Source organism: Xiphophorus couchianus, chromosome 7 (assembly GCF_001444195.1).
Source record: "Xiphophorus couchianus chromosome 7, X_couchianus-1.0, whole genome shotgun sequence".
NCBI classification, from domain to species: domain Eukaryota; kingdom Metazoa; phylum Chordata; class Actinopteri; order Cyprinodontiformes; family Poeciliidae; genus Xiphophorus; species Xiphophorus couchianus.
In genome coordinates this window covers 11,687,296-11,702,052 of record NC_040234.1, presented here as the reverse complement: position 1 = coordinate 11,702,052, position 14,757 = coordinate 11,687,296, and the positions used below count along the sequence as shown (strand labels likewise).

Genomic DNA, 14,757 nt, shown 5'->3' with positions numbered 1-14,757 from the left:
AACTTTCAGCTATGGATTATCATCGGGTGTGCAATAATATCCAATGGTCAAAAGATGACATCACTTAGGCCACGCCCCCTGACAACAGGAAGTCTCGTATTTTACTGTGAACGGTCGATTGCTTCTGCACCAAACTTTGCCTGAGTGAATCTGGTGGGATGCTCGTCGGACCTACGTCATCATATTATGACGTCATCTAAGCCCCGCCCCCTCGGAACAGGAAGTGCTGTTTTTTTTCCTTGGATAGCTCTGTTTATGGCTCTCTTGACCTAATCAAGGTGATTCTGTGTTGGATGACAGATAGGAAGTTGGTCTCGCTTGCTTTAAAGTGCCAAGAGTTTTCAATGGCGGCAACGCCGTTCGTATACGTTTGCTTCTACATTCCACATATTTTGACCGAGCTGCATCAAACTTGGCCTGAGTGATGCTGGTGGGATGCCCGTCGATCCTACGTCATCAGATTATGACGTCATCTAAGCCCCGCCCCCTCGGAACAGGAAGTGCCGTTTTTTTCCTTGGATAGCTCTGTTTATGGCTCTTTTGACCTAATCAAGGTGATTCTGTGTTAGATGACAGATAGGAAGTTGGTCTCGCTTGCTTTAAAGTGCCAAAAGTTTTCAATGGCGGCAACGCCGTTCGTATACGTTTGCGTCTACATTCTACATATTTTGACCGAGCTGCACCTAATTTGGCATGAGTGTTCCTGGTGGGATGCCGGACGATCGTACGTCATCATATTATGATGTCATCTAAGCCCCGCCCCCTCAGAACAGGAAGTGCCTTTTTTTTCCTTGGAAAGCTCTGTTTATGGCTCTTTTGACCTAATCAAGATGATTCGGATGATGAGCTCTGTCAATGCTCGTTTCTGGCTGAACCGGGTGGGCGTGGCCAAATGGCGAATATCAGTCCCTCGCCATATGCATACGTTTGGCTCTTATTCAGGCATAGATCATCCGATTGGCGCCAAACTGGATATGTATGACCTTTGTTCACCTCTAAAGAGCCCAACGAGTTTGAAATGTAATTTGGCTCCACTGCGCCCCCTAAGTTAATACATCGGCCGTGTCTCCTCGACGCATCGACCAATCTGCACCAGATTTTTCGACAGTCGTCGGGGAGCGCCGCGGAACGCATTCACGCGTGTCGCCCGGTGGACGGGAGTGGAAAATGCGCGACAGCTTCTGCGGCGGCCAGCGGGCGGCGGTGCTGGAAACTACGGCAGAGCTTCCGCGGTGGGGAGCTGGCTGCGGCTCTGGAAATCGTGCGAGAGCTTCTGCGGTGGCCGGAACCCCCGCGGTGGCCAATAGGCCGGAGCGGCGCTTGCTGCGAGGGCCGCCCGAGGCTGCTTGCAGCTTTAATTATTATTCTTCCCACCTCTTCGTGTGCCTTTTTGGGGGCTTTATCATATTCAAAAACTCACCAAACTTGGCGGAGGCGTCTAGGCGGTTTAAAAATTTTGAATTTTAAGGTCGTTGCAAAAATCGCAAAAAAAATTGCTCAACGCTGGCAACTAGCAATTTTCAACAGACCCATTGCTATTCACTTACTTCATCGTAGAGACTTGAAATTCGGTACAGTTGTAGAGCTCACTAAGACGCTCAGAATTTACAAGTAATGTCATAGTGCAAGTATCGCAGGAAGTCGGCCATTTTGTATTGAAGGTCCATTTTTTACCTCGATTTTGACGTTTACAGCCTTCGTATTTGATCGAACTCCTCCTAGGGATTTCGATTGATCGGCTTCAAACTCGGTCAGTCTGATCATAAGGCATGTCTGATTTAAAGTTATCAAATTGGTGAGTTTTGGAGCATGTTGAAGGGGTGTTACCAGGGGTCAAAGTTCACCTACACGCCATGAAACAAAAACCTCTTATATTTCCTATACAAAAACACATAGAGGGACCAAACTTTCAGTGATTGATCGTCATCGGGTGTCCTAAAATACCCTGCAGTGAAATTTTTTTTTTACGTAGGCCACGCCCCCTGAGAGCAGGAAGTGTCATGTTTTACTGTGAACGGTCGCTATCTTAGCCCTTTGACCTAATCAACATGAAACTGTGTCCAGAGACAGAAGACATGTTGGTGTGTTGTGGATTCCAACCCCGACCGGCTGCGATGAAGCAGGTGGGCGTGGCGGCGTTGCGAACGCCGTCGAATTTCGTTTGGCTCTGAATTCCACAGTTTCGGGGTGAGCTGCTCCAAACTCACTAGGATGGATCCTTATCCACCCGCCAACAGGAATCCATAGCGATATTTGGTGGGCGTGGCCTAATTTCTCTATACTGCCCCCTAGAATATTTTAAAAAATCAGCCCCAAGCCATGCTTTAACTTAGAATTACGAAACTTGGTACACATGTGTATCTTGTCAGGACGTACAAAAAAGTCTCTTGGAGCCATGCTCTAAACCCAACAGGAAGTCGGCCATTTTGGATTGAAGGTCCATTTTGGGCCCTATTGAGGCCGTTTACAGCCTTTGCATTTGATCGAACTCCTCCTAGGGATTTCGATTGATCGGCTTCAAACTCGGTCAGTCTGATCATAAGGCATGTTTGATTTAAAGTTATCAAAACGGTGGCTGTAAGAGCTTGCTGAAGGGGGGTTAGCAGGGGTCAAAGTTCACCTACTCGCCATGAAACACGAAACTCTTATATATCCTGCACAGAAACTCACAGAGACACCAAACGTTCAGTGATTGATCATCAATAGGTGTCCTAAAATACCCTGTGGTGAAATTATGACATCGCTTAGGCCACGCCCCCTGAGAACAGGAAGTGTCATGTTTTACTGTGAACGGTCGCTATCTTAGCCCTTTGACCTAATCAACATGAAACTGTGTCCAGAGACAGAAGACATGTTGGTGTGTTGTGGATCCAAGCCCTGACCGGCTGCGATGAATCAGCTGGGTGTGGCGGCGTGGCGAAGTGACCTGTAACGCCGATGCAATACGTTTGCGTCTAGATTCCACATGTTTCGACCGAGCTGCACCAAACTTGGCCTGACTCATCCTGGTGTGATGCCTGACAATGCTATGTCATCATATTATGACATCATCTAAGCCCCGCCCCCTCAGAATGAATTAGAGAGATCTGTGTAATTACATAATAAACAGTCCATGTTCGTTGTTTGTAGGGCAATGCTGCCCTCTGCTGCCCACTGAAATAGTTTCATTATTTCAGTAATTCGACACCAGAGGGCAGCATTGCCCTACGGAATGACAGTTCAATGTTGAATTAAAGAGGAAAAAATTAAATAATTTGTAATTCTAACACAAAAACTCACAGAGACACCAAAGTTTGAGTTATTGATCATCCTCTTGTGTAGAATAATATCCAATGGTCAAATGATGACATTACGTAGGCCACGCCCTCTGACAACAGGAAGTCTTGTATTTTACTGTGAACGGTTGATAGCTTCTGCACCAAACTTTGCACGAGTGACCCTGGTGGGATCCTTGACGACCCTATGTCATCATATTATGACGTCATCTAAGCCCCGCCCCCTCAGAACAGGAAGTGCCGTTTTTTTCCTTGGAAAGCTCCGTTTATGGCTCTCTTGACCTAATCAAGATGATTCGGATGATAAACTCTGTCAATGCTCGCTGCTGGCTGAACCGTGTGGGTGTGGCCAAATGGCGAATTCGCCATATTCGTACGTTTGGCTCTTATTCAGGCATAGATCATCCGATTGGCGCCAAACTGGATATGTATGACCTTTGTTCACCTCTAAAGAGCCCGACGGGTTTGAGATGTAATTTGGCTCCACTGCGCCCCCTAAGTTAATACATGGGTTGTATCTCCTCGACGCATCGACCGATCTGCGCCAGATTTTTCGACAGTCGTCGGGCAGCGCCGCCGAACGCATTCACGCGTGTCGCCCGGTGGACGGGCGGGGAAAATGCGCGACAGCTTCTGCGGCGGCTGGCGGGCGGCGGTGCTGGAAACTGCGGCGGAGCTTCTGCGGTGGGGAGCGGGCTGCGGCTCTGGAAACCGCGCGAGAGCTTCTGCGGTGGCCGGAACCCCCGCGGTGGCCAATAGGCTGGAGCGGCGCTTGCTGCGAGGGCCGCCCGAGGCTGCTTGCAGCTTTAATTTCTTTTATTTTTGTATTTTCTTTTTTATTTAGAAAATCAGATTTTAATATGTCCAATTTTCAGATCTTACGATTGACTGGGATTTCAGTCGTTACAAATGTTCTTTGTAACTGAATTTATTAAATTTATTAAATATTTCTAATGTGTGGTCTGTCTATGCATCAACAAACAGGCAGAGAGAGAGAGAAAATACATGTTATAGACATATGCCATTAGTGTATTTTTGTGCAGTTTCAGTCTTGGCTCCTGACAGTTGCTAAAAAATATAATCAACACTAAAATTATTTTTATTGCAATAATTTGGCCACAATCAAATTTGTGTGTTCCCAGTTTGCTGTTTAATCTCAAATGAACATAATTTAAAATATTCCTGAGTCCTGCTTTGTTGCATGAATGGGAATAATCATACAGTGCAATGGTATCCAAAGTGTGGCCCTCAGGGCCATTTGTGGCCCTCAGAATGATTTTGTGTGGCCTCCTTAATGCAGTTTAAGAGTGGTACAAATTTGACTGACCAGCACAAGAAGTTCATAGGTGGCAACAAGCATTTTGATTAAGAAAAGGTGATTCACAATTTGTTCTTGTTGATAAGAATAGCATGTCAACTGATCCTCAGATATTATAAGTGCAAGATACTTTTATATTTCTGATCTAACATGGAATACAGATGAGTTTTTCTACAAAAATATCTACTTTCTTATATTAAATCGTTACAAGTTTAGTTTAGTTTTAACATAATATAGTATTACATTTAATTAACTTATAAAAGTTACATACTGCACAGTATGTACAGTTTCGGCCAACAGGTTAAAAGCTTTAATTTTCTGTTGGATCTTAAAGCAAACTTTGTAATTTATTTGTAAAGTTGAACCAAAATTGGTGCATCTTTACAAATGCAGCCTTTTTCTGCTTTTATTCACAAGAAATTTTGTCAGCCACATTTATTTCTAAATCTTCTGGCATGATGAAAAAGCTTAGACTAATACTTATGATATTTAGCAGATTTTATTTCCCTGAAACAAAAATAAGCATATTTTCACCACCTCTGGTATTCATATATGGTCAAATGGTCATTGAGGATTCTTCTGTTTTTAGAAGAAAAAACAGAAACTATTTCACTAATTTGGCTTCATCTTTTAAGACACTGCCTTAAAATTGGGTGAAAATAGCTTCTGTGTATAAATAAATGTGAACTTGGAACAGAAATGTATATTTTCTGTCCCTTATCTTTAAAACCACATGGTGTTAAGCACACATTTCTCTAATTATTAGCATGATGAGTCAGAGTTGGGTGTTCCTCCGTTGTCTGAACCTGCTCTGAAGGAGCCGCTCTTCACCTTGATGCTGGAGAACAAGAGACAAGTCTAAGCTTGTAATCTTAGTTATTCTTATTACCTCACTAATCTTTAATACTAATCATTTGTTGTGTATTAAGAAGGAACTGCTGTTACTTTGTAAATCAGACAAAAGAAAGGGGTCAAAAATGTCTCACTGTGGGGACTGTTATCAGTGTAAACATGAAAATATCAGTCTGTGTTGCTTCTAGACATTTTAAAGTATTGTCATACAACAGTTCAACCAAGCTGAACATGTTTTTACTTTTAGGCAGCATACCCAGAGATTGCATGCAATCCTACTTTGAATTTAGGATTCTGCATATCTGCATAGCACTTGCAGAAGAATGGGTTTGGCAGTCATGGACACCATCCACAGTATTCAAAGCTGTTGAGTATTTACATTTACTGGAAGCTAATAGCGAATCTATATGGAGTTCCTAAAATAGACAGAAGTGTCATTCCCAGCCCTTTTGCTGCATGTCCTCTTCTTCTTTTCTCTCTGCCCTTTTTCATGTCCAGCTATTGTTGAGTCGATGTGACTTGTACCACAAAACCTAAAAAAAATACTTAACAGCTTACCTGCAATTTTGCTCTTTGTAAAATAACATCAGATTATTTACAAATGGAGACTAGCTTGTTGTTTAATCGTGTTATCTGTATTGATTACACGTCTACAGCGTGCTGTTTATTTTACCAACAGACCTGCTAATTTCAGCTTGTTTCTAATTGAAACCGCTGTTGCCTCAAAAAGTGATGGTTCTCTTTTGGTTGCTAATCCATTGTTTGCGCTTTTCAGTTCTGGGGAAAATCCATAATCAAATTTGTAACAGCTGGCTCGGTCATACAGAAGGGGAAAGTTGAGGGTGTTTCCACTGAAACAAATTTAACTCACTGCTTGTTGCTTAAATTTTGTAATGATCCAACTTGAACTCAAGTTTTCCTTTGAGGACTATACATATGTTTTTCTCCTCGTGCTTCTTTCCTGCATAACTTGGAAGCCTCTCAGGCGTTTTTGTACTTTTTTAAAATTTTGATATGTGGAACAGCCCAGCAGGCCTCTTTGTTTTAGCAAAATGTTTGAAAGTCTTTGAAAACATGAAAACACTAGAAACCTCTCTTAAAATCAGAAATTAGTTTCCTTGTTCTTTTCATGAATGTCTAAAACACCTTCAGACTTGGTGACTTGGATTAAAACCACTTTTTTAAAAAAGATTCCTGCTACTACAGTTTAAGTTTTTATGAAATTTCTGAATAAAAGCCCTGAAATAAATTGATATATTTTATATGTTGCATTCTCTAAACTGACAAAAAAAAACAAAACAAATGTATTTTTCTAAATTTCTTACTAACAGATCACTAATCGGGGCTTTTCAGGGGGAAAATCTAGTGATTGTTGTCACCATAGATGCATCTCTAAAAAGAGAGTTTGAACTGTTACTCCATCTTATTTGTGTTAAAAGAGCCTCCTTTTTGAAAACATCTTGATAATGGGAACCTCACTATCCCTATGTTTGGCTTCACTTACTCAGATAAAGGCTAAAAGTCATTCAGCTCTTGAACAAACATACAGTATATACAACACTTGTGTATGCTCAACACACTCCCACTAAAACACAGTCACTGATGCATTAGGATATCTGAGTGTAAGATTAATGAGACTCATAACTTTGTTTTGGTCAGTGAAGTGAGAGCAACTCATCACATGACGTTGTTACAGAGGAAGAGAGAAGAGAGTTACGCCCAACCAATCGCCTCCATTCATCCTTACTGGGAGGAAAGAAGGAAATTGTGATGAATATCATGTAGATATACAGTATATTTCTACATTCAGTACTCCTATTTTTTTTTCTTTTTGCTACACTTTTCATGTTTTAATCTAGATAAATCATACCTAAACGTGAGTTTCAGTTCTTGTCTTAGTAATATTTTTTTCTCTGTCTGAGGAGCAAGATTCTCCTTATAATTGTCTTTTTTGTTGTTTATGCTATTTACTGTATATGAGCGCATCAAGCTTGTTGTTCCTGGGCAGTTTCTGGTTTTGGTTGAGGTATGGCCTGGTGGTTTTAATTTTAACTAATTTTATTTTTCATTAAAAAAATAGCATAGACAAGGGTTGGGCAACCCCAGTCCTCAAGGGCTGGCGTCCTGCAATTCTTAGATGTAAAGCTCCAATTTGAGCCCATTTTATTTTCTCTTTAAGAAATATAAATAACGACCACACCCTTTGATCAAATGGCTGAATCACCTCCTCAGCGCAGTCAAGTTCTCCAGAGCTAGAAATGATGTGAAGAAAAATTATGATGATAATTTATTTCAGACAGACATTTCACCAACAAAACATAATAATAATAAAGACTTTCATGTTTCTAAGTGTAAATACAATACCTTACTATCATCTTAAGCAAAAAAAAAAAGAAAAGAGAAACATCTGTTGTGAACCTTTTGTGTGTTCAGCAAATGTGGTGGGAAGGTAATGTTTGCAGTAGAAACCCTTTCATGTTATTCACCTTTCAGCAGACTATTTAGTTGATACGCTGGGTTGGTTTAGATCCTTGTCGCTATAAATCTGACTTCTGCAGTGTTTCTTGCTGGGTTTCATTTTCACCAGGTTCTCATATCAAGTCTTTTTTAACACTGTACATTAGACTGAAAACAACAATCCCTATGGGGCACATTTTTCTGGCAACATCAGGATGTGGGCATGTTTTCTTCAGTGGAGACATGAAAGCTAGTCAGAGTTGATAGGATTGGATAAAGCTAAAAATAAGACAATTCAGGATGAAAACCTGCTAGAGGCAGCCAAAGACTTCGTCATCTTCCAGCAGGATGATGTGAAAAACAATTTCAATGTGTTAGAAAGATTGACTTGAAGTCCAGAACTAAATCCAATTTAGAAGCTGCATCAAGACTCTTCACCAGTGGTCTCCATCCATTCAGATTGATCTTGAGCTGTTTTGTAAAGTAGAGAGTCGTATTTGCAAGGCTGGTAAAGATGTACCCTATAAGAGTTATAGCTCAGGGAGGCAGAGTAGACATGAACGCCATATGGGAATATGAAAACTTTGTATAATTTTTCTTCCACTTCATAGTTATGCTCTATTTTTTGTTGAAGTGTCACATAAAAACATTCTGAAATATATTCATGTTTGAGTTTGTAACGTGGCAAAATATGAGAAAAAATATGATGAAAACCTTTGCTTTATTCCCATAAACAAGTTATGAAAATAATGGTTTCTTTCATTTGTATATTTTTTGCTAAAATACATACTAAAGATTAAGGTAAACTTTAAGGTCACTTTAAGTTTGGAACCAATTACCTGACTTGCTCTTTCAGTTTCTATTTAAAAAATGTGTCATTACTGTGTTGCGATATCTGACATATTAAGCCTCAGTGAATTTGAATACAGCCATGATTGATGACATGAGCCTTTTGTGCATACAGGAAATGCTTTTCATTTGGGTTAAAAGATGACACTGCTAAATGTGTCTCTTTATAGCTGATGTAAATTAATTCATGGGTTTGCTGAGCATGCATGTTTCCTATTCTGTTTCTGTGAAAGGTGTTGAATAAACTCCAGCTGCCTTTGTAAAATAAGGCATCTTATTTTACAAAGGCAAATTAAATTTGCTCATGTTGTGTCCTCTTATCGTCCACAGCCGTTCGAGGCCAGTGACCTTCTGCTGGGCCTGAACTTCTCCAAGGTGCTGAGCAGTCTGGTGGCCCTGAATAAAGTCACTGCAGGTTGGTTGAAATATGTGGACCGTGTGTGTGCGAGTCACATGAGGAGAGAGCAGCCAGTTTTTATGAAAGAACTGCAAAGCAGTGTGTGGGGGCTGACTGCAGATACCAGCTCTGTTTTATTTATGCTCTGCCGTATTTGTCTAGATATCGGCGTGGGGAGTGACTCAGTGTGCGCCCGACACTCTTCTGCCCACCGCATCAAGTCGTTCGAGTCGCTGTCCTCTCAGGCGTCGCTGGGTCGATCCTCCAAGCTGCAGCAGAACCAGTTTCGAAGTCTGGTAAGGTTTGCACACAACGAAGCAAGTGTTTTTAAAAATTAAAATTCATAACTTGGTGTTTAATATTCAGCTTAATACAAATATTAAATAGTTTGTCAAAACAGCTGTTTGTAACAAGTAAAATAATAAAAAAAAATTTTTTGATTTAAATACACATGAGCTCTGTGTTTATTTTTATTTTGGCACTTCTTCAGGACATGTCAGAAAACAGCGGACAGCAGCTGCTGGTGAAGGCTCGCTTCAACTTCCAGCAGACCAACGAGGATGAGCTCACCTTTACCAAGGGTGACATCATCAGCGTGACCCGTCAGGAGGAGGGCGGCTGGTGGGAGGGGATACTCAACGGCAAGACTGGGTGGTTTCCTAGCAACTATGTGCGTGAAATCAAAGGCTCTGGTAGGTACCACAAGATCAGACATAAAGATATGGGTAATGATTATGTCCTGATTGAAAATTATGGGGAAGATGCAGATCCAGCTGCTTAATAGAATTAGGATGTCCTGTTGTGATGATAATTTAATTATATTCTGAGAGAACGCTCATATTTTGCCATGCAATGTTCAAATGCAAATGGGGGTTTAGCAGTCAGGGATCTGTAGGTGAAGGTTTCTTCTAATTTGGGGTGAAACAAAATTCACATTGGACCAGGAGGAGTCGAATACAAAGCTGAAACATTGTACTGATCTACGGTAGAACAAAGTCCAGCAGAACTAGTTCATCATTTAGTTCAAACAAATCATAGTTCACTTGCTAAAAATTTAGAAATTCACATTCTCAACATCGTACTGTAGCTTCTTAATGTTTTTTGAATAAAGTCGTAAAAATACTCTGATAATGATGTCATGCACAAATTAACATATGTAATTTGCAAATTGTAATTTGTTTACATGTGTCAGGAGGAGGGCACATGTAAAAACTGCATTTTAATTTGGATTAGTTCCTAATAATGCTTTCTTCTTTAGATTTTGAATATTTTTACTATTTTGCATTATTGCTTTCCAGAGAGACCTGTTCTAACATTATATAAAATCATTAAAGTTACATACCAAACAACAATACAAGTGCATAATAATGTGTAAGATAAATGATTACAAAGTTATGGTTAAGGTTAAATTACACTGACAGCAGTGGTGTTCCTCTTTCATATAATCCCAATGTGACAGCTGCTCATAATCTGTGCTGTTATTCATGTTTTACTTACCTTAATGATGATCATACAGCAACGTTTAAAGTGACAAGATTAAGTTAAAGCATAAATCCTGTGCTTGTTTTTGTTTTTTTTTCTTCAAAACTTGGTCTTTTTTATCCACTACCTTCAGCAGGCTCACAGACAACAGCATGTTTTAGTGAGCGGAGAGGCATGTGTATTAGCAACAGAAGTTGCCCATAGATTTTGTGTGTGCAAATGAGTCTCAACCACACAACAGTCACCAATCTCTCGCCTTCAAGAGAAAACGATGTGATGATTTTCTGCATATGGAAGCTGAAGCTTGTGATGAGTTAATTTCTCAATAGAGCAGACAATGAAAGTTCTCCTTTTGAATCTGTTCATGCACAATGCCAACAAGAACAAATGAATCTATTGCCCCTGGCTCCATCGTCTCCTGTGAGCTGTATGATTGCACCGAAACAGAGATGAGGAGGGTTTTCATTTAGGCCTTCTTCAAAAGTGGTCTGAGATATGCTTCTCTGCATTTGTTAGTATTCCAAACACAATCCACACAGGGCGGATGAGATTTAATTTCCTTTTTTGATGTTCCACTCATGCAGCAGAGCAGCAATTGACTGTGTTGTAGCTCCATGTTTGTTTGGTAAACAGAGATTAGTTCATTTATGATGGACTTTATTGTTGGGTGTGAACACTCGTGGTTAAAGCTGTCCTCTTGTAACTGAAGATGCCAGGAAGCATGCATATGTGGACTAGAACAAGACGTATAATTCAACCCTCACAAGGGACCATGAGTTTAGTGAGTGAAAAAAAAAAAACAATTCATGGGCAAATGAATAGAATAAACTTTGCCCAGGTGCCTGTTGAGGAAGTTTCAAATAAGTCGCTGCAATCTGGAACCAACCTGGTCCCAGATAAGCACTCCAACAACGATGGGTGAATAGATTGACTTCAGTTTTGTCAGTCTCTTTATGATGTAAATCAGTTTCCTGTCTGTGTACGCCTTTGTGAATAATGTTGTTCTGAATAAGCCGCGTCACATCCCTATCAGAGTTACAAACATCACAACAGCCTTTGTTGTTGTTGTTATCCAATCTGATAGTAATGCAGCGACACAGCAATTACTCATAAGCTGCTGTGGTGTGAAGCCATGTGTTACCACTATCAGCAGATGGAAAGTAAAATGAGATGAAGACAAAAGGATTCATTGTTGATTCTCAAATCATGACATGTTTTTATTTCACTTAATTCCCAAAAAGGGACCTTTTATGAATTCCTGTCTTGTGATGCAGAGCGTGTTGATTATTGTCCTGCGTCTTTTAATTGGCTATAGGAGGTGTGTCATATTCCAAATGAATAAGTGCGGATTGCTTATTACAAGTGTACAGAAACTTTATATGCATGGACTACAACAGCTAAACCTTCTGTAAGGTGACAAAACTGGGAACTTAAAAATACTGTTAAATTTTTTTTTTTACAAAAGCAATAATTGTGGGATTTTTAATGTCTGTAGTTCAATGATAAACTAGGCATGTTTTTGTAGTAAAATGAAAAGCATTGTTGATCCTAAACACAGAAGGGTCTCCCACAACTGTCTTTTTAAAAAGATGACTTTCAATTCTGTATTGTCTTGGTTTATAATAAAAACATGTTTGTTTTAAGCAGCAAGAACAGGATATGGATCACTCTGTTTTGAAATGCTTCCTGTATTTTAATCGATCATCTCTAGTTCAAAAGCTGAAATACTAATCCAGAAAAAAATAGCATCTTTGCTCTGTTTCATTTTAAACTTGAGGTGCTGAAAAAATTTAATTTAGAAAATAAGAAATTAAAAAAGAGGACCTGAAAAATGAGGGTGAATTGTAATTAATACAATTTTCCAAATTTAAAACGGCATCACAGTTAAATATTTTTGTGATATTGCACATCCTTCATATAGCACAAAATGGTAAAATTAACAGTGAGTTTTTATTTTATTTTATGTATTTTTTACACTAAGACCACTTTTGAATTAGACAAACCACATTATATAAGCTTGTGAAATCTGATCTAAAATATTCTGCCCTTATTACAGATTTTTCAAAACAGTTTGTGATTAATGAAGCCTTTACTCTATTTGTGAGAACAAGGGAACATAATTTGTATTTCCCTTCAGATTTTTTAAAGTACCGCCTTGTCTGCATCGTTGGATCCATAACCGTTCACAGAATGACTGTTGATGGCTGCTTGAAGATGTGAAAATATTGCAGTGAATATAATGTTCAGTTTCATGCAATACTTCTAAGGCAATACCGCCATCTTCAGGTGATATAATGAATTGCTTTTACTTTCTGGCAACAGATAAACAAGTGTCCCCAAAGTCTGTCACCCTGAAGAGCCCACCGAAAGGCTTCGACACTTCTGTTATTAGCAAGACGTACTATAACCTGGTAAGGATACCATTTTTACTCTTACTTAGAAATATTTACTGAATCCATGATGTTGAGCTTGAAGGACACTGTTGCTGTCGTGCTTTTCACTGATGTCTAATATAATCCTCTACTTTAAGAGAATATGTCTTGGATGTCAAAAACTGAATTAAAGTTGCATTATTTGTTGGATATGTAAGAAGGAATGATGGTCAGTTTGACTCAGAGAGAAATTTTCTGTATTTATTTTATTTATGCAAAAACAACCTATAAATTAATATTTATTTTTATTTGATTAGAGTACTTTTTTATTTTTTCTGTGTGAGCAAATTATTTTAAGCTAGTAATCAGTTAATAAATAAATGTAACTTACCTTCTGAATCCTTTAACATGTAGTCTTCATGGTAATCGTCTAAACTGCTTGCTGATCACCTATAAACAGAATATCCTCTATTTGCTAATTTCTATTTATTTATTTTTTGCTTTTTTGTAGGTGTTGCAGAACATCTTGGAAACAGAGACGGAGTATTCTAAGGACCTTCAAAGCCTCCTTACAAACTACCTGCGACCTCTTCAAAACATTGACAAGTACGACTTGATTAATTTCGGTGAATCTGTGCAATGCCATCTCGATGTTCTTTGACGTGGGTTGCGTGATGTCCTCCTCTCAGGCTGAGCAGCGCCGACGTAGCTCTGATTCTGGGGAACCTGGAGGAGATCAGCACCTTCCAGCAGATGCTGGTCCAGTCACTGGAGGAGTCTACAAAGTCAGTCTCTCCCCCTTACAGCACTGAACACTCCAAGTTGTGTTGAGATAAACAGAGTGACAGACATCTTGTAATTCATGTGCTGCATGAACACTAGATTAAACTATAGAATATAGAAGATCCTACTGTATACATTTTTGATTGTAGAATAATTTTAAGGCATTTTTGCTAACAATTTTTCTGTATTTCTACATTTTTCTATTTAGTCCTAAGTGTATTTTACCTGCTAATATTTGGTCTGCATGTGATCTGCTTTTGGTTAGGCTTCCAGAGAGCCAGCAAAGGGTGGGCAGCTTTTTCCTGAACCTCATGCCTCAGATGAAAGCGCTCTATGTCGGTTACTGTTCCAATCATCCCTCTGCTGTCAATGTGCTTACTCAACACGGGTAGGTTCTCGCCAATGCTGTTTTACCTGGAGATTTATTACAAAGTTGTGTTACATGCTTTCTGTGTTACATGCCATCTGAAAAGACTATTTGGCTGCTTGCTGTATTTAGTTTAACTAAAACTAAATAGAATGAGAAATTGTTTTGTTTCTAATTGGATGAATCAGAACAATTGTTTCTACTAACTGACTATAAATCAGCTCTGAGTGAATATTAGTTGTGTACTGACTTGTTGTGTCAGAAGTGATCTTGGTTAGAGAAGAAGCTTTTGGCTTTATGCTGATCATGGTAGCTTCTTGAATAATTGATTCTTGTTGTTACATTGTTGATCCATTCTTTGCTTAATCTCTTTTCTAGCTTATTAGACACATAAAAGATTAATCAACGGCATAAATGTCAGGAGAGTTAGGTTATTGCTTCAAGGGAACAGTGCTACCGACTTTTATCCTGATTTAGCAAATCCAGTTTGTTTTCCTGTTCGTTATCCAGCAAGAGGGCGCTTACATACCTCAGTCGTGATTCTGACTACCAAGTCACAACCAGATCTGTAAACTGACATTTAATAATCAAAACATTCCACGCTG

General features: G+C 39.4%; 1 protein-coding gene across 2 annotated transcripts in view; it reads left to right on the top strand.

The window, feature by feature from the left end:
* Positions 1-14,757, top strand: part of arhgef7a (Rho guanine nucleotide exchange factor (GEF) 7a) — a 40,273-nt gene that overhangs the window by 12,250 nt on the left and 13,266 nt on the right. For both annotated transcript variants that reach the window (XM_028023843.1, XM_028023844.1), the window contains 7 exons: positions 9,082-9,166; positions 9,311-9,444; positions 9,639-9,840; positions 12,953-13,041; positions 13,514-13,608; positions 13,692-13,787; positions 14,051-14,173. In XM_028023843.1, the coding sequence (XP_027879644.1) occupies positions 9,082-9,166; positions 9,311-9,444; positions 9,639-9,840; positions 12,953-13,041; positions 13,514-13,608; positions 13,692-13,787; positions 14,051-14,173 (824 nt within the window). The remainder of the gene's footprint in view (positions 1-9,081; positions 9,167-9,310; positions 9,445-9,638; positions 9,841-12,952; positions 13,042-13,513; positions 13,609-13,691; positions 13,788-14,050; positions 14,174-14,757) is intronic.